We start from the raw sequence: 19,381 nt of genomic DNA, 5'->3' as shown, positions 1-19,381 counted from the left end.
AGGCCATAAATGGTACCTTTAGAGCAGCTTGATTAATGATCCATCTGTGGGTGCCCTGAGTCTTGTCTCTGTTATCTGCTCTTCATTAGGTTTGTGCATCTGCACGTTGTTTATCTTTCCTGCTTATTGCTTTGCCTTCTATGCTGACGAGCCATTACCTGGGTGCTTCTGCTTCCTTCCTGGAGCCTGTTCCTGTGTGATAATGTGCAGGCTGACATCTTCACCTCCTTGTTGGTCCTCAGCGGCTGGTGCCAGAGGTGTACGTTGGGGACAGATGTCTCAGTGTAAGAGGAGAGGCTGTGGGGATGAGTTTCCTGCCTGTGTCACAACTGGGAGCTGTTATGCCTGTCTGTCTATGGGGCAGTCAGGAGATGGCTCTGTGAGCTGGCAGCATTGCTGGGAGCCCCAGGTAGGGTGACAACATCCCTGCTGTGGTCTGAGCCCCCACTGCCAAGGGCAGAGCAGCACGGCTGGCCGTGGATGGGATGGAATGCTGGGCTGAGCAGTGGCAGCATTGGTAAAGTTTCAGTACGGAGTTCCTTCAAACAGCATGCAGACAACCTTGCCCAGGAGCTGTTATTGTGGAAGGAGCCTGGGAGTAGTTATAATAATTCTGGGGTTAGATAGTGAGGAATCAGGCTACAGATTCCAGCTGCTGTGACTGTCGGGTTATTATTTCATAGGCTGATCGTACACCGTCTGAGCAGCTGCTGTTTTCACATCTTTGTTGTTCATTTTTTAAGAACTTAAAGAACTTTTTACTTTTTAAAGTTAATGTTTCCATGGCACATTTGGTCCTTTTGGCACCAGTGTTCTAGCTTAGCTCTGCTCTCAGTTTTTGTCCCTTGTATTCTCATGGGGAACAGTCACATCCTTCCTGGTCTCTTCTAGTCGGGCTTTTTGTAGGCCAGGCTGTTCCTCTGCTCGTCCTGCGGGCTTTTCTTGGTACGTTTTGTTCATTTTGTTTTTACATGAAGTCTCTCAGCAAATGCCATTGCTGCTTCCCTCTGTACTGCAAGTACCTCCTTGTCCAAAGCATTCATATCTTTCACTGATACCACAGCAAGATTGGAGAGCACACTGCGTTATGTTTTCTTGTCTAAAAGAATTCTGCTTTTCCTTTTGTGTCCGCCAGACACTTGCTATTGAGTGAATCTCATTCTTGGTGCTTCCAAATGATTTTATATGTTACGTAGTACACTTTTCATGACTTAAAACTGGGTCCATCCTCCCATGATTGCCATAACGTTGCGCAGTGTGGGCAGACAGCAGCCCAGTAGCTCTCAGCAGGTCCTGCTGCACATCACATTGTGCCCTTCAGCTCTTCATCGCCTCCGTCCTTGCTTGGGGAGTGATTGATATGGGCAAATGCCTGAGCACAGAGGCAGCTGGTGGCAGTGGCACATTGATGTGCCATGACATCACTTCTGGGAATCGCTGCTTTGCCTTCTTCCCGTATTAAGGTCATTGGACCCATTCCTCTAGTGGAACCATTTGGGCTTCTTTTTCTGTGACCCAATAGGAAAGCTAGGATGCAGAGCCAAAAACGATGGTAGGTATTCTCTTGGTCACGAATATGCAGGTAGTCTTAGCAGTAGTTAAAGTGGTAACAGCTGGCTTTGTAGCATCCCGGAGGTGGTGCATCACCATTGGTCTTTGTCATCCCCTGGAGCATCATTGGTGCTGCTGGAGCTTGGAAGTGCACAGGGAAGGTGAGAGGGGTCGGAGAGCTGTCTGCAAAGAGGACTGTGGTCAGCCAGGAATGAGAAGGTGCCTGAGTCCCTTTGCAGGGCAGGAAGGAGTGCTGTGAGTTACACTGCGCTTTGGGAAATGGACGTCGAGAGGGGCAAGGTGTCAGCATTGGGTGTCAGGGTGTGTGTTTGAAATGCCAGGTGTGCCCAGGTGACGGTCTGACGCTGAGTTTGCGGGTTGTTCTAGATCAATGGGGTAGACATGACAGAAGCCAGGCATGATCAGGCCGTAGCGCTGCTTACCGCATCCTCCCCCACCATCGTCCTGCTGGTAGAGAGAGAGGGTGCAGAGCAGCCCGACGAGGGAGACGCGCCTGGCGCACCGTGGGTGCGCATGCACTCCCCCCCACCACCCCCCAGCCATGGGGAGAGCCCACCGGAGGAGACGCCTTCGCTGCAAAGGAGCCAGCTCTCTAAAGGCCTGGAGGATCAGTATCCCATTGAGGTGAGCCACTGGAATAGGGGATGGTGTTGGGCAACACGTAGTTGGGTAATAGGTGTGTGGCATTGAGTGTCTTTTGTTTGAAAACGTGGCTGGGTGGGTTGTTGGGGTATTGAGAAATAACGAGGAGCCCCCTTGTCCTGTGGGAACTTGTGCTCACTCACACAGGGCATTCCTGATTCTTAACGTGATATCCTTCATTCTCCATGACTCCCATTCTCGCTCCTTGCAGGAAATTCACCTGGTAAAAGCAGGTGGTCCCCTGGGGCTCAGCATCGTGGGAGGCAGCGACCATTCCAGCCACCCCTTTGGGATTCACGAACCGGGGGTTTTCATTTCAAAGGTAATGCCCAGCAGCAAACGTTCCTGAGTCGCTTTCATTATTGGGGTTAAGATGAAAGATTTTGATTCAGGAGTCTGAAAAGTGTAGTGTAGGTTAAAAACAAAGTAAGTGGGATGAGGAGGGGGAATGTGTGCGTGTGTAAAGAGCTCATTTCTATTAAATATATCTCTGCTGTTTCATGATTTAATAATAACCTGCAGAGTTCATTCCTGCTCTGCTCTGTGGGGAGAGTAAGCTTTCGAAATTGCCGAGCTTCTGTTTTAGTGAGTGCTGGAAGGATGCAGGTATTCCAGGAAACCGGTCATGAGACAGAAGGTGTCCGGGATGGACGTGGAGCTGAAAGGAAAAACAGAAGATCCTCCTGCAGCCAGGCCAGCATCTTTCAGCATCACATTCTCTGTCCTATGATAACACTGGCTGATCTTATTCAGGGACAGAGCACAAACCACTCACTTATTGCAGCTCTTTTCCATGAAAGCCGGCCACATTCATTAGATTAGAGATACTGGGGAGGATAGCCCTGCCTGGTCCTCTCTGCATTCATGCATCTCTCTTCCCTTGGAGGTGCTGATTCTGTCTCCTCCATGGCTGCAAGTCCCAGAACATCTTTATCTGTCAGTGGGGAAGCACACTCAGATCTGCTCTGAGCCCACATAACAGTGGTTTCTCTGAGTGTCCCATTCTTGTACTGCTGACTTGGTGATCAGGAGGAGTCCTGTATTTAGCCTGCTCACCACCTTCACGTTGTTGTGACCTTCATTCATCTTCCTTCTCCAGCTTTCTGTCCAAGATCAAGAGCGGTGGCCTTTGTTCCTCTCGTTATTTTAGTTGCCTTTCTCTGAACCTTCTCTGACTCCACTGCGTACTTAACATGTGGGATAAGAAGATCATTGGAGTTGTAAGGAACCTGTAGAGGTCATTAGGTCTCAGAATCAGCTTAGAGGAACTTGCTGAGGACCTTGTCAGGTTCTGAGTGCCACCAAAAATGGAGATCCCGCATTCTCTCTGGGCATCTGTTCTAGTGTTCAGCTGCCATTACAAAGGATGTTTTATTCCTAACACTTAGTTTTCTTTGTTCCATCTCTTTTCCCTTGCCTCTCTCCCTTCAGAGAGTCACAAATCCCAGAACCATAGGGGTTGGAAGGGGCCTCTGAAGCCCACCCAGTCCATCCACCCCCTCTAGAGGTTCCCCACAGCAACTTGCACAGAAAATCATCCAGATGAGTTTGTTGGTGTCTTTCTGTGTCTTTCATATCGCCCAGATGCAAGTGCTGGTTGGTGGGGAAAAAACACTTCTCTGAACTTACAGCTTCCTCTCTTGTAATACAGCCCAGTGTACCCTCTGGCACTGCAGTACTGCACTGCTGGCGTAGCTGAAGTCTCTGCGAGGACATGCTGATGTCCTGTTTGTTTTCCCTGACACTATGCAGTATATTCTCTTCCCTTTTGCAGCTTCTTCGCCTTTTAGCTCAGCACCATGTCAGAGGCCTTACAGAATTGCAGTGGGGGCTTTCTGAACGTCATTAACCCATCGGTGCACTGAGCAGCTTCTTCACAGATAAATTAATTACCTTTTGGGGAGCTTCATTTGCAGAGAGAAAGTCAAAACGGCCTCAGAGGATGTTGGAAGTTTACCTTTGGTCACCATAAAAACTGGCTTTTCAACTTTCTGCTGCCGAAGCTGTAACACTCAGTTACTTGCTGTTCATCAGCAGGAGTGGCTGCAGGATTTGTCAGTGCCTCTCCAAGGAAAAATTTCCTCTGGTTGTAACGTGAACGATCTTTTGCAGGTCATTCCCCGTGGGTTGGCGTCTCGCAGCGGGCTCCGGGTCGGGGACAGGATCCTGGAGGTGAACAGCATTGACCTGCGCCATGCGACCCACCAGGAGGCGGTGAACGCTCTGCTCTCCAACACGCAGGAGCTGACCGTGGTGGTGAGGCGAGATCCGCCGCCGCCCGGCATGCAGGTGGGCAATGAGCAGGGACTGCACTTTCTTCTTCATAGATGGGCTCAACTCTGAAGGCAGTTTCTGGAGGTGTGGGTCTGTGGTACAACTAAACTTCTGTTTGAGCTTTCTGGATCCAGAGGTGGGCCACGAAGATGATCGGAGAGCTGGAGCGCCTCTGCTGTGAAGAGAGGCTGAGAGTTGGGGTTGTTCAGTCTGGGGAAGAGAAGGCTCTGGGAAGACTTCATTGCAGACATCCAGAACCTAAATGGGGCCTATAGAAAAACTGGGAGGAGCTCTGTCATGGATTGCAGTGATTGGGCATGGGGTGATGACTTTAAACCAAAAGAGAGGAGACTTGAATACATATAAAGAAGAAGTTCATTCCACAGATAGTGCTCAGGCCACAGGGAAGCTGTGGGTGGGTGCCCCATCCCTGGTGGTGTTCAAGACCAGGCTGAATGGGGCTCTGGGCAGCCTGATGTAGTGGAAGGCATCCCTGCCCACAGCGGGGGATTGGATGATCTTTAAGGTCTGTTCCAGCCCAGACTGTTCCGTGATTGTCATGTGGTAGAATCATGGATTTGCAGGTGTTGGAAGGGACCTCAAGAGATCATCGAGTCCAAACCCCCACTAAAATGGGTCACAGAACCTACTGTCCTGTAAGTTCACATCCAGTTGAGGACTGCAGGGAATCTCTTGCTGTGCCAATGATGATATGTGGTCAGAACTGATTGTTCTCACATTTCATGAAGTCCAGAGATAGAAAGTAGTCAAAAATACAGAGCCCTGTAAAAAAGAATCAACTGCCACATGAGTGAAACGTTCCAGTGAGGTCCCTTACAGGATTCTTAGAGTACGGCCATCTGCTAAAAGCTTTTCCTCTACCAGAAACAATGAGATCCTTCTGTATTTTCAGGAAATATGCATTGAAAAGGCTCCAGGAGAAAAGCTGGGCATCAGCATCCGGGGTGGAGCGAAGGGTCACGCTGGAAATCCCTTTGATCCTACTGATGAAGGCATCTTCATTTCTAAGGTACCAGAACACAGATTCTGCCCCTTGTTTGTGTGCACACAGCGGTAGGAAGAAAGGTGATGCCCGAGACAATTTGTTTCCTGTGCTGTCTCCATTTTTCACTGGATACACTGGTTCTCTTTTAGTTTCCTCCATCCACTGAAGCATGTGAATGTGTTTCCTTTCATAATCCCTGTTTTATGACAGCTGTAAATTCTGTAATTTTTTTTTTTTTTATTATTTTTTTTTTGCTATACAATTTTTGGTCCTTCCTTGCTCTGAAGAGTCTTAATCCTTGCTGAATGGTGGACCCTTCACATCATAATTAATTAATCATTCCTAATAATGAGCCCAGGGAGGTGGTGGAGTCACCATCCCTGGGGGTGTTCAGGAGCCGTGGAGATGTGGCACTTTGATTTAGTGGGCATGGTGGGGTGGGCTGGGGCTTGGACTTGGTGGTCGTAGCGATCCGTTCCATCTTCAGTGATTCTGTGCTGTCACACTACAGAGAAAAGGCAACTTCTTGAGGGATCCTTGGTGGTCTGAGGGCTGACCGTGGGGTTGTGGTTATAATTAGAGATTTGCTGTGAATTAAACAAGGATTTAACAGCCAGCATAGCTTATTATCACCTTCTTTATCACTTAGCATGGCTTACAGTTGCACAGTATCATTAGAAGACTCAGTTACACGGCCTTGTCTGTCATCTGGGCAGACCCTCTGTAGATCAGGACAAATTCTTATCAGTCAGCATGTGATATGACCATCACCCAGACTCCGGTTTTAGGTAAAAGAGCACGAGGCACAACTCAGGACTCAGACAAGACAACGTTGGAGGCATCCCAGGCCACAGGGAATCACAGGTTTTGCTGTTTGGAAGCAGTTCTGTTCTGAGTCCCACTGAGGGCTCAATGCTGCCCAATTTTCTAGACAGTGCTTCCAGTGCTGTGACATTTCCCTGCTCCAGGACATGGATGTCCCCACTGGTGCTGGTGAAGCCACACCTCCAGTGCTGTGTTCAGTTTTGGGCCCCTCAGTACAAGAAGGGCATTGAGGCACTGAAGTGTGTCCATAGAAGGGCAGCGGAGCTGTGAGGGGTCTGGAGCACAGTGCTGAGGGGATGGGATGGTTCAGTCTGGAAGAGAGAAGGTTTGGAGGAGACCTCATCGTCTTCTCCAGCTCCTGAAAGGAGGTTGGAACGAGGTGGAGGTTGGCCTTTGCTCCAGCTAACAGCTATAGGATGAGGGGTGATGGCCTCACATTGCACCAGGTGAGGTTCAGGTTGGACATTAGGAACATTTCTTCTCAGAATAGTGATGATGCAGTGGCACAGCCGCACAGGGCAGTGGGGCAGACCCTGTCCCTGCAGGTATTCAAGAACCATGGAGTTGTAGCACTGAGGGACATGGCCTAAATGGACATAGGGGGGTGGGTTGGGGTTGGACGTGGTGATATTGAAGGTCTGTTTCAACATCAGTGATTCTGTGATCTGACAACCGGCCTGCAGGAGCTGACACTGCTGATGGGCTGATTCATTCTCAGTGGCTGCTCTTCATAACCCCATAACCCAGCACTCGAGTGCTGAGAGCACCACTGCCCCTTTGTCACCCTGGCAGTGGGGGTCCCCACACCGTGAGGCAGAGAGGGGGTGGGGGGTGTGCAGGGCTGTATAATAGCAGCCACTTCATGCTGTGGATGCTCCTTCCCATTGGTTGTGCTAAGCATGCTGCCAGGGGTAGGGAGCAGAGGGCACTGCTCACAGCTGCTTTGACAGTGTCATTTCAGCTTTACCTCTCAGCTCCCCAACCCATTGTGTGTTTATTTTGTGTTGGCTTATTTTGCCTCCATATCTCTGCTAGCTGAGAGTTGGAATGTTATTTTTTTTTCTCTTTCCTCTTTTCTGGGTGTCTGGTTACAATGTTCTTTCAGCCTCCCTCAAATGATGTTTTTGTTGGATCTCTCCGTTATCACACATACGTATTTTTAAGTTGTAACCTGGCTCTTCCTTCTTAAAACCTTGTTGGTGAGGTGTTAAGAGTTGAATACAATCAGAAGCCTTAAATACATCCACGGTTTGAAGTTCATGGTCTGTTCCAATGGGAGTAGTGCAGTATCCCCTGTAATACTGATGACTGTGAGCATTATGGGCATATTCTTCCTCGTACTCCTCTTCCTCCCATTATTTCAGCGTGTTTTACTGCCATATTTGTGCATTTGCTCTCTCTGGGAAAGAAAATGGGAGTGTTTGGTTGTCTTCCATTTAGCTTCGTGTGACAAATTCTACTCATGCACCTTCCATTTACTCACGTTTGTGTTTTCCTCTCTGTGGGAATTGATCTGTGTGCATGCGTGCTTGTTTTCCCTCCTTGAAACCTACACAAAATCCCATTCAGCATTTCCTTCGCTTTTCCGGAGTACTTTCATCTAATATAAAATAATAAACCAAATAAATTCTCATCCTTTGCTGGTTGGTTTCGTTCCCCCCTCCCAGCACTGCGTTCTCTGCATTGTCTTTGTCTTAGAGTAGAATCATTAAGGTTGGAAAAGACCTCGAAGATCTTCTCATGCTCCGCGTGCCCCCTGCTGCCCTGACAACCAGCCCTGCATGCTCTTGCATTTCCCCCACCCAGCAATTTATCTGGTGCCCTGCGCTCTCCTTATTCTCTTGGCATAAAGCTGCAGGCTGTGCAGAAGGTGCTCCACATTTCCATGCTCTTTTTGCAGAGCCTTTATGTTGCGCTGGTTGTAATTCATGCTGGTTCTTTGGTTTCAGTCTGGGCGTTTGAATTAAAGCCATTATTTAACTTGTGTTCCCAGCGACATCTGTTTGTACACCCAGCATATCAAGACCTTCATTTGAGCTTGACCATGCGTGCGTCCCATTTTGTTACACAGTTTTGGTTTCCCATTAGAGGAAGTAAGGACCATTTAGGGTTCTATTCCTTTCCCCAGCGTGCTTTAAGTTGAATCCTCTATTTCTGCGCAGTCCCTGGTAGCGTCTTCTCCTAAATCCATCATTCAGTTTCTTTTCCACTTTCCCAGCTTACATATTTCTCCTACACCAAACGTCATAGCAATTTTGGATTTCAAATTCATGTTGATGAATTGATGAATATGATTTAGCTGGGAAGTATTGGTAATGGTTGGACTAGATGATCTTCTAGGTCTTTTCCAACCTTGATAATTCTGTGATTCTGTGATTCTATCATACTTTTATCCCCTCCTTTCCACATGGTACCCACAGCAAATCCCACAGTCTCTTTTCTTTGTCCTAAGGGGAAAATCATTAATAACCTTCCCTTAACTTTACTTCCTTTCTTCTGGTGACAAAACGGGTGCTTTCATTCTCTCCTCTGAGAGGAGATCACAGGAAATCACAGACACATGAGCTTTCTTTCTCACCTGCTTCACTGACAAACAAACTGCAGTTTATCTCTTTGGAACAAGGTATTTTGAATACAGATTCTTTTCATCTCCCCTAATAGATTTCTTGTACGCTTTTCCTCTTTTGAAATACACAAATTCTTCCTCTTTTGCTCTCGCTGTAAATGTACCTAAGTACTTTCAGTCGCTTTCCCTGACATGTAGCCTCGGCCTTTTTTTCCATATTTCTTTGGTATTCCTTCCTCCTGATGCTCATGCTGAGTAATGCCACCGTTCCACCCACTGCCTGCAGGTGAGCTCCTCTGGGGCTGCAGCGCGGGACGGGCGGCTCAAGGTGGGAATGCGGATCCTGGAGGTGAACCATCAGAGTCTGCTGGGGATGACGCACACGGAAGCAGTGCAGATACTCCGCAGCGTGGGCGATGCCCTCCTGGTGTTGGTGTGTGACGGCTTCGATCCCAAGGCTGCAGCTGCCATTGAGGTGAGATGGGAGGTGCAAGGAGCCCTGCAGAGACCAGCAGCATAAGGAGCCCACCTATTTCTGCATTTCCAGCCTTTGGCCGTAGATTTTCTTGTTGGTTTGCTGGTTGGGTTTTGTTGTTCAAAGTTTGTGCTCTCCCTTTATGGGCCAGAAGTGATTCCCAGTTCATAAAGCAGTAGCTTCCCAAGGCTGATATGCCCTACTGATGACAGAGCTGTTCTCACCATATCCCTGTGCTGCACAGAAATGTGGTTTTCAAACCAATTTTCTGCAGTATTCTTTTAGCCATTTTTTCTTGTATTGATGTTATATTTAAAGTAGATTTTCTTCCTATCCATTGGCGTTCACCTTTAATCCCAGGGAAACACCCACCTGCCTTCTCAGTTTTCTTTTATTGAGGCTTAGAAAGCCTTTTTTAAATCCTTTGGTAGAACATGTACTCAGTCCTTGGTAATTTATCCCCTTTCCTCACCTGTTTTAATCGAAACTCCTCTTTCCAAGCCCTCAATTTCCTTTTGTAATTGACAGTTGAAACAAGGTTTTGAGTTGTGAAGCAGCTCTGTCTCATCTAGGAGCATCTCAGCGCTCTGGATGTGGTAGCCCAGGGCATGGAATCTTGTATGGCACACTTCTGCCACGTTTTATTGTGTTTTTGCTTCATAGATGTCTCCAGGAATTATTGCAAACCCTTTTGCTGCTGGCATTGGGCGCAAGAATAGCCTGGAAAGTATCTCATCTATTGACCGGGATTTAAGCCCTGAGGAGCTGGAGGTCCTGCAGAAGGTGGGTGTTCTGGTTACAGCCGGGAGAGTGGTGTGGAGTGGAATACTTGTTAAATCTCAAGTATGTCCCTTGGTGTGTGGAACCTGCATCATAACAAGTAGCAGAGCTCGTGTTGGTGGGATCAGCAGCTCCCAGCACATTCACCAGCACTACACCGAAATCTTCCTGAGGTTGCCGTGCTCCACACAGGGAGAGAGCGCGGGGTGAAGCGGCTCTAACTTTGGTCTCTCCTAGGAGATGGAAATGGTGAGAGAAGCGACTCAGTGGGAGAGAGAAGAAATGGAGAAAGTGGTGAGAGATGTTTTGTGTGGCGGAATTTGTTCTTGACAGCAGTTCTGCCCAGGCTGCAGGCCTGGGGAAATGGCTCAGATCTCCTCTACCCGGCTGTGGTCGCTGTGGGGGCTGTGGGCCTTCTCTCTCCATAGCGCACCTCTCGGTTACTGTAGTTGCTTTTTGGCTTTGGCATACCTTCCTACATGCCTCTTTGGTGGTACTTACCCGTTGTTTGTGCAGTTTGTCTTTGTTACCCGCTGGGACTTTCTGGCCAAGGTTTTCTTAAAGCTGTGACGTTGAGGAAAACGGCCCATTGGCTCATGAGCTCATGAGCCCCACGTTTCATCACTTCAGTCTGTACAGCACTCTGATCTGATAGCTTTCATGAGCAGAGATGGGAACACACAGCTCAGAGCTTGAGGAACCAGCCCCATTCCTCAGGAGTTTGTGCTGCTCAGTTTCCATGGCCGTTGTTCTGGCTGGGCACGAGAACTTTGTCCCTGTAGGAGTTGGATTTTCCTGTTATCTCATTTATTCAGTCAGATCCTGTTGGAAAATGAGGGAAAGTTGGATTCTTTAGTATTGTCCATTGACAGTCTGCTCTCCTGGCAAATAAGTATGTGTACGTTTCGCATTTCTTCAGGTTTCCAGTTTAGATCTATTTATCTTCCTGTGTTCTCTCTGTTGCTCAGTCCCTGAGCTGACCATACTCACCATTGCTCCCATACGAGAGTTTTCAGGAACCACTGCTGCACTCTGTGCACATCTTCCAAGTTTGGTTCTCTGGCAATTCAGACTCTAAGAACAATATTAGTGACTCCAAATCTCCACGCGCTGATTCATGGCACATTTCTCTGTCTCAGCTCTGCGGCCGCAGTTATTTCTGTAACCTTACTGCAGAGCTTCCCCACATGGCTCGAATGTCGCAGGGCTGGACTTCCAGCATTGCCCAGCTCCATCAGCGCTGCCTGGAGCTCCTGTTACTTTTCACTTTATGACCTCCAGTTTTGCAGTTGATACTCATCCAAAGCATACATACCCAGCACTAACATACACTTCAGCTTAAATATCCCAGAATATCCCTTTGGGTCCTGCAGCCCTCTGGAGCATTGGTGTCTTCTCATGTGTCTCATCGCTGAAGTCTGTGGGTGTGATGTTGGGTGCTGATTATTTGCTGGTGGTAATGCACAGGATATCCTGATAGCTGATGAGAACCCTCTGTTCCTCAGCTGTGTTCCATCCGTCAGCCTTGTGCCCTCGGGACCCTCTGGGGGCTGATGATGGAGAGGAGCTCTCAGAAGGGCTGAAATATGATGTAAAGCAGAGCAATTATGCTCCTTTGGTCCACAACCCCCCACTCTGCTGCAGAGGCTCTGGACAAAAAGTCACAGTATATAAATGCACAGATATAACTCCTCTTTAAAACAATATTATCTCTTTCCTCCTGCAGCTCTGAAGCTGCAATGAGATCATTGGTCACTGGTGACTTTCACGACACTCATGTGCTGCACTGAGTGCTGCACTCACCCACTGGCTTTAAGCCCTCCGTACAATTGCCATCTCCATAGCTTTGTGGCTGTGATGCTAATAACAAGCACGTGATTTTTTAGGACTTTTTCCTCCATGTCCAGCAGCTCGTGCTCTGTAGATTTGTTTCTCCGTGCCCTTACAGCTTCCCCACTCTGTGCTCTGCCAGGATCCCACTTGTAGCCAGCAGCAGCCTTCTCCCATCCCTTAGGGATGCTGCATGGGATTCAGCTCCTGTCCCTTGGGGGTAGCCCTGCTGAGGATCTTGGAGCTACCTGCCCTCTTCCCTCCCCTGGTCACCCCCTGTCTTGACTTGTGTGGGATGGCTGTTGCCATCGCAGTGCTGGCAGTGCCCTGTCTCCAGCAGAACGCCAACTTCTTCCCCGGGCCAAGCTCATGTGCTGATTTCTGCTCACCTCGTCCTGACACCAGCCCTCTCCATTCCCCTCTGTTCTCCCTCTGGAATGATTGCCTGGCATGCAGCTGACCTCTCTCCCTCTCTCTTTGCCTGCACTGCTTGGATGCTGCTCTGGCTCTGTCCTGTCGCATGGAAGGAGTGGATGCGTAGGGAGCGGGAGGCGGCCACGCGGCAGCTTGAGGAGGAGGCGGCAGAGGTGAGGAGCTGGTGGGAGGGATGGAGAGATGGAGAGAAGAGGCAGAGCTGGGCCTGAGGGCTGGAGGAGCCCCCGAAAGTAGAAGCACTCATTGCCCTCTGCATGTGTTCTCCTTGCACCCCTCTGCCCTTCAAAAAGCACAACTTCAGCATATGAGGAGATAGCAGAAATTGAGAACTCTTTAATGTGGTTGAGGAAGAGGTGGTGATATACAGTGGCTAAAATCTGAAAGCAGATTAAAATAGGAAGTGATATCAGGCACAGTCATACAAACAGTGTGAGTTCATGCTGAAAAAAGATAGCACAGAGGAATTGTAGATCACCTTTCTTAAATATAGAACCATGGAATATACTGAGTTGGAAGACACCCATAGGGATCATCGAGTCCAACTCCAGACCGTAAAAATCTGTCTGGATTTGGTGCAAACTGGTTATATATATTCAGTATTCTTTTCTCTTTCTATAAGAGAGTGGATGTGTGCACTGCACAGGAGAAATGGGGAGGACCAGCATCCCGGTGTGTCAGTTCCTTGCAGTGTATCTCCAGGCCTGTCCCTTTTCCCTGTGGCTGCATTTGGAACAGTCCCAGGTTCACATCCCAGCAGCAGGAGCTTCCTGCAGCGTTTGGAGATGAAGCCTTGGCTATGGCCCAGGGTGGTTTCCTTTTAATTGCTCTCAGTGGTCGATGTAGCTGACTCCTGGCCTGATCTCTTCCTGGTGTTTCTGTTTTGTTTTTTGCTTCCCCCCTCGCCCCTCTCCAGAATGTCACGAGTGAACCTTTGCGAATGGACTATCGGACCCTGGCTGCTTTGCCCAGCAGTGGCTCGCAGAGAGTCAATCGCACTGTAAGTGATGGCTGTCGAGTGCACAACCCTGCGCGGGAGAAGCTGTGGTTGCTCCCTTCCCTGCCCTCTCCTCTGCCCTGTGGTGATGGTAGTGCTGCTCTCTGCAGAACTGTAGTGCACTTCGACTGTCTGAAAGAGGAGGAGCTGCAGCAGAAAGATTAGAAGGAGAAAATGGTGGGAGCAGAGAGCAAAGCTGCTTCTCATTGCAGAAAGCTGGCCTCTGTGGTTGCTTCCGTGCAGGAGGTGATGTGAACAAGGCAAAAAGAAGGAGGAGGGAAGAACACAGATGGATTAGAGTGTGGGGGCATTGGTGGGGAAAGAAGCAAGTATTGAAAGCTGCAGGAGCAGGTGGGGAAGATGATGCCAGGCACAGAAGATGATGGTTCTGTGTGCAGAGAAGGCAAGGAGTGCAAGGCACTGATACTAAAAGTTTTAAGGAGAGGTTAGGACCTTTCTAAAACTGCAGAAAGCAAAGCAGAAGTGATTGCATATCCCACCTAGCACAGATAAGAGCTTTGGCACCACTGCTGCCCCTCTGCCCTCCTGTGTCCCTGTCTCTGATACGCGGTGGAAACTCAGCAAAGAGAAAATCCTGATTCCACAGATGTCACAGGTTACAGAGCTGTCTGCCATTGATGGGTTGTTTAGAATGTCCCAGCTCTGTCTCTTTCCTTTGCCCTCCCTGCATCACACCTATCCTGCTGGGTTGCTGCCTGCTCCTTTAGAGCTGCACATCCTCAGGCTTACCCCCAGATCCTTTCCTGCTGTTGCAGGACGTACCACCCCTTTGCTGGTGTCATGAGAGACAAAATATGTCTTTGTTCTCCCACTGTTTCAGATCATCTCTTCTACCCATCCCTGCTTCATTCCACCGAGACAACTCTTCCCTCATATCTGTCTGTCACCTCATGACCGTGTCACCAACTTTGTCTTATTTTGTTCCTCCTCATTCTCCCAAGCTTTGGGTTTTCCCTCATCATGAAAAAAGATGTTTCATCAGGAGAACATTTGAAGTATTTCCAGCATTTCTTCGTGTAACTGAGTAGCTGGAAGCAAGGGGAGAAGGCAGCCTGGTGCAGGCAGCTGTCGCTTTGTGAGCAGCCCAGGAGCTGCTGTGCAGTGTTTGGGAGCCTATGGCTGAGCCTGGGAGCGCCTGGCGCTGGAATGCGCAGCACAGCACTGGAATGCTGCGTGGAGGGCAGCGTCTATAAATGTCCCAGCTCAGGGGAAGGGCCAATTAGCGCTCGTTTATCTTCCTTCTCCCAGCTGTCTTTTGCTCAGCCCTACCTTCGCTCTGTTTGAAAAAATCCCTTTGACTGTGAGATATGAGCTCCAATGACAGCGAGGTTCTGGTTGCACCCAACCCGTGTGATGACAGCCTGGAAGGTTCAAGCAGTCCAACCAGCAGAAAAGCATGTGGCTCATAGGGCTGGAGCACCTTCCCAGTGAAGAGAGGCTGAGAGTTGGGATTCTTCAGTCTGAAGAAGAGAAAGCTCTGGGGGGACATCCTATAGCAGCCTTCCAGTACCTAAAGGGGGACTTTGCACATGGGTGTGTAGTGATAAGGCAAGGGATAATAAAAGAAGGGAGGTTCAGATTGGATGTAAGGACAGATGTCTTTGCAGTGAAGGCCCTGGCACAGGCTGACCAGAGAAGTGTGAGCACCCCACGTCTGTCTGTGCCCCGGGCAGTCTGGTCTGGTGCAGGTATCGCTGCCAAGGTGTGGGGGTTGGAGGTAGGTGATCTTTAAGGACCCTCCCAGCCCAAACCATTTTGACTCAGGTTGTCCATCTGCAAACAGTGTGCCTGTTTTAAGATGGCTGATGCTGCTGCCCCACTCCCACAATATTGCTCTGTTTCTGTGCTTTGGTGGCTCTCAGACCAAACACTTTCTCCTCTAAGTCCCGTTTTGTTTTCTGGACCATAGAAATGAAGACAGCTTTACATCCATCAGCAATGGGTCACCACTGTTACTTAATTAATCTGTGCTTTCCAGTGTGAATCTTGCAGCTCCTGGTTAATGGTTCTCCCTCCGTAGCTGTTCAGTTTCAGATCAGGTTTGTGTCAGGATCTGAGGCAAAGCGATGGGTCAGAACTGCAAATGCGTTTCTTCTGTATTCACTCAGAGGACACAGAGTGAAATATTACCGTTCTTTGTGCTGGAGTGCAGTGACAGAGCAAGGCTGGGAGAAGCACACTGCATTGCCAGAATTGCTGCCTCCCCAAAATAGAAATTGCTGCTTGTCTGATAAAAATAGTCCGTGTGGAGCTGATGGGGCCGGGCATCCTGCGCTGGGATTCATGCAGAAGTGCTGGAGATCAATGTGAGCTCTGGGTGAAGCTCAGCTCCAGTCATGTCCATCATCAGAATGAAACTTCGAGGTCCACCAGCCCTTGTGCAGCCCTGGGGAGATGCCCATCTCCACAGTGCCCTAAAAGCAGCATTTACTTTATTTTTAACTCTTTGTGAGAGCAAAGTGAGTTTTGGTGCTGTGGGATTCACCTGGAAGCAAGATGGAGTGATACTTGTGCTGTCTGCTTGGCAAGGAAAGGCAGCATCGGGGTGACATGGCTGCTGGATGGCAAACACACGCTTCTTCTAATGAGCGCATCCACAAACGAGCAATGTTCTGAAAGCACTTTTAGCCTGGTCTAACTCTGTTTTAGGGTAATTTATGATAATCTGGGGAAAGAAAGTTGGATTTCTGTGGGGAGGAGGCAGATTTTTTTGATAGGAGCCCTTTGCGTTGGGAAGCAATAGCGGAATTTCTGGGGGTAGCACGGACCCCAGTGTCTGAAGAAATAGGGTCTGAGCCACACAGCTCTGCCATCCACTGCATCGGGTTGGGGTGGGGGTGAGGGCTGGGGGAGGGCCGCAGGAATTCCTGAGCCTCTCAGCTGCCATTGTGAGCCAGCAGCCCACCCGGCCACCAGAGCTATTTTGGTGAGTGCTGCCGTGACACAGGGACTGGGGAATGTGCTCTGAGCTGAAAGGGTCTTTCTGCTGCACCAGCAGCTGGGAGGAGGAGGCTGCAGCATTGTCCTGCCATTATCCCCACTGTGCTGCTGAAGGGGTAACAAACACTCTTTTATGGTACTGAAGGAGAAAAGGTCAGTGCTTCGTCTGGGGTGGGCTCCGTGCAGTAAGAGCTTGTGAAGGGGTCTGTGCTCTGTTCCACACTGTTAGCTGTTATTGCATAGTGATGGAATGGGCCCATTGAACAGTGCGTGGTGTGCAGATCTGCATCCAGAATAGTGATGTGGTGTGACTGTGTGGGAGCTCAGTGGAGCAAGACGAGAGATGTATGTTATTGTGTGTGCTGGGGCTACAGGGAAGTAAGCTGGGGTCAGACAGATGGTGTTTGGAGCTGAGAATGCTGCAGCAGGGCACGAGCCTGCTGATAACAGTGTGTGCATTGCATGCTGACAGCAAGCTCCCTCTTAGAAGTAGCATTGAGGGTCACAGGGTTGGCGATGGAGTAGAAGGCGGAATGGTGCTGTGGGCATTACTACTGGAATCCCTCTCTCCCCTGTCCTTCAGCCCTGTGTTTTCTCTTCCTCTCCTTCCCCCTGCTCTCTTCACGTCTCTCTGACCCTTCTGTTTCCTCACAGCCTGCTCAGTGTGATAGGGCCACCTCCGGCACAGGGAGTGACTGCGCTATGCTGTCCCTGCCGGCACCACAGGACAGCCAGGACTGCTCCCCAGCATCCCTGACCGCCAGCCATGAGCCTGGCCCCCCCCAGGACCCCGCGTCGCTCTGTCCGCGCACACGTGGGGCAGAAAAGCCCCCTGTAGATGAACGGGATCCCACCCACGGCTCCCAGCCCCAGGAGCCGGAGGCGCCGGAGCCAGAGTGCATGATCGACTCGCAGCCCATCCTGTTCAGCGAGAACCCCTTCGTGGTGGCCAACCGCAGGGGGAAGGCGGCGGGCAGGGCCTGCCTGGGGGGCCCACCGCTGGGCTATGGCAGGGAGGGAGTGCTGAAGACCAACCTGTACTCCAAGGCAAGCGCTCTGACGGCGTGCAGCATGCGGTCACACGGGAGCCATTCAGCTCCTACTAAACCACGGGGCCAGCTAAGGCAGCACGAGGCCTGGACCCCGCTCACACCTAACGCGTGCTCTGTGTGTGCTGTGCCAAATGTGGGTTCCTCCAGCACTAACGCACCGGCTGTGCATGAGGCCGGGATGTGGGGCCGCAACGTGGGCAGCCTCTGTGAGCAGCAGGATTGCTGTGGCTCTGTGGGAGCTCGTGTGTGTCTCTGGGCTTCAGCAGGCGCAGGCGTTTTTAGACCTCTGAAAGCAAAGAGTGCAGCTGAAGCAGCTGAAGCAGCTGACTTGCAGCACAGGGGTGTGCTGTGCCCTGAAGGACGTCTTGCAGTCCATCATCTTGCAGTCCATCCAATCTTGCAGTTCCCCAGCGAGGTGGTTGAATCGCCATCCCTGGGTGTGTTTAAGAGACGTTTGGATGTGGTGCTCAGGGATATGATTTAGTGGAGGGTTGTTAGAGTTAGGGTTCTGGTTATAGGGTACTATGGTTATAGGATACTGTGGCTATAGGGTACTATGGCTATAGGGTACTATGGCTATAGGGTACTATGGTTATAGGGTTCTGGTTAGGCTGCGGTTGGACTTGATGATCTTCAAGGTCTTTTCCAACCTGGGTCATTCTATGATTCTATGATCAGACTTTCAGATTTCAGGGGAAGAATCTCCCTTTTTGCTGTGGGAAACCTGCTTGTATTCAAGTTCCTGTGACAGAGCCGGGAGGACTCAGCCCAAAGCTGTTGTGTTGTGGGTGAGCACCGCTCTCCTCTTCATCCTTTCTCGGCCTTTTTGGGGGTCTGGGCAGCAAGAGAAGGCAGAGAACCTGCAGACCTCCAGCACCCTCCTGCCACAGACACACCAGTGGGAAGGAACAAGGCAGAACAACCAGCTGTAGTTGTCTCAGGTGATCACAGCCCAGTTCTGAGGTTTGTCTTTCCCACATGTGGAGGCATTTAGAAATAGAGCAAGACGTGGCAGAACGTCCACAGCCTCCCAGTGTGTTATAAGTCAGAGTTTGTGCTTTGGACACTACGGGTATGTATCTGGATTTGTAGTCAGCAGGCCAGAAAAGGCGGATTAATGCCACATCCAGCCACAGTCAGTCAGGAGGTGGCTGTCACAGTTATCTTAAGCTCATCTAATCCCACACTGCTGTCATAAGAGGCCGCTGCCCATCGCCTGCTGTCCTGGCTGCCAGCTGAGCTGGGTCGGGTTGGGGGGCTGAAGGTTTCGCTTTGCAGGAGATCATTGCAGAGCAGCGCCCTCCTCAGTGGGCGGGTGGGCAGCACATGGCAGCTCTATGTGATATAGAAATAAACACAGTTGCCCACAGCTGACCCGAATCACATTAACGGTTTTCACTACTGCATGAGTGTAATAATTAATAACTGCAAAACCCGTAGGTTGGCTTCAAGAACTGCTGAAATCCCAAAGGACTCATTTCCACTTTTAGGCATCTCCAAATGCTTTTTAATGGCGTTCCTTAACCAGCATGACGGTTACTGGGGCTCTGCTCTTGTGCTGCTGCTGCGGGGGCCCCTGCAGCAGGGATGAGAGCTTTGTGCTCTGCCCTGCTCCGCAGCTGCAGACCAGCTGCAATGGACGTGGCTGTGGAACAGTCTCCTTTTGGTTATTACGGCTTTTGTTGCCATCACAACATGGAGCTGGGGGGAGGATTCCCAAAAGCCCTTACGAGGTGGAAGTCTTAACCTGGTGTGGTTGGCTGTGCAGGATGTTCAGATGCGATCTGAGCTCTGATGTTTGTATGATTCTCCCACAGTTCCCAGTGCTTTTTGCAGTGACGTCTCCCACTGGGCCAGCACTAACTCTGCTTTCTTGTGGTGAAGTGGTCCATAATTGCTTTCAGTCTGGACATCAGAGCTGTCTCCCGGTCTCACTGCAGACAGAGATGTGTGGAAGCTGCTGCTGGAC

General features: G+C 50.0%; 1 protein-coding gene across 1 annotated transcript in view; it reads left to right on the top strand.

Moving 5' to 3' along the window:
• The window catches only part of SCRIB (scribble planar cell polarity protein), an 80,900-nt gene that overhangs the window by 35,747 nt on the left and 25,772 nt on the right, over positions 1-19,381 (top strand). The window contains exons 21-30 of the mRNA XM_032442604.1: positions 1,939-2,196; positions 2,426-2,536; positions 4,327-4,503; positions 5,402-5,518; positions 9,172-9,360; positions 10,024-10,143; positions 10,378-10,434; positions 12,498-12,557; positions 13,319-13,402; positions 17,015-17,407. Of these exons, the coding sequence (XP_032298495.1) occupies positions 1,939-2,196; positions 2,426-2,536; positions 4,327-4,503; positions 5,402-5,518; positions 9,172-9,360; positions 10,024-10,143; positions 10,378-10,434; positions 12,498-12,557; positions 13,319-13,402; positions 17,015-17,407 (1,566 nt within the window). The remainder of the gene's footprint in view (positions 1-1,938; positions 2,197-2,425; positions 2,537-4,326; positions 4,504-5,401; positions 5,519-9,171; positions 9,361-10,023; positions 10,144-10,377; positions 10,435-12,497; positions 12,558-13,318; positions 13,403-17,014; positions 17,408-19,381) is intronic.

The sequence above is a fragment of the Coturnix japonica genome, chromosome 2, assembly GCF_001577835.2.
Source record: "Coturnix japonica isolate 7356 chromosome 2, Coturnix japonica 2.1, whole genome shotgun sequence".
NCBI classification, from domain to species: Eukaryota; Metazoa; Chordata; class Aves; order Galliformes; family Phasianidae; genus Coturnix; species Coturnix japonica.
The sequence above is the reverse complement of the archived record's forward strand: the minus strand, read 5'-3'. Positions and strand labels throughout refer to the sequence as shown.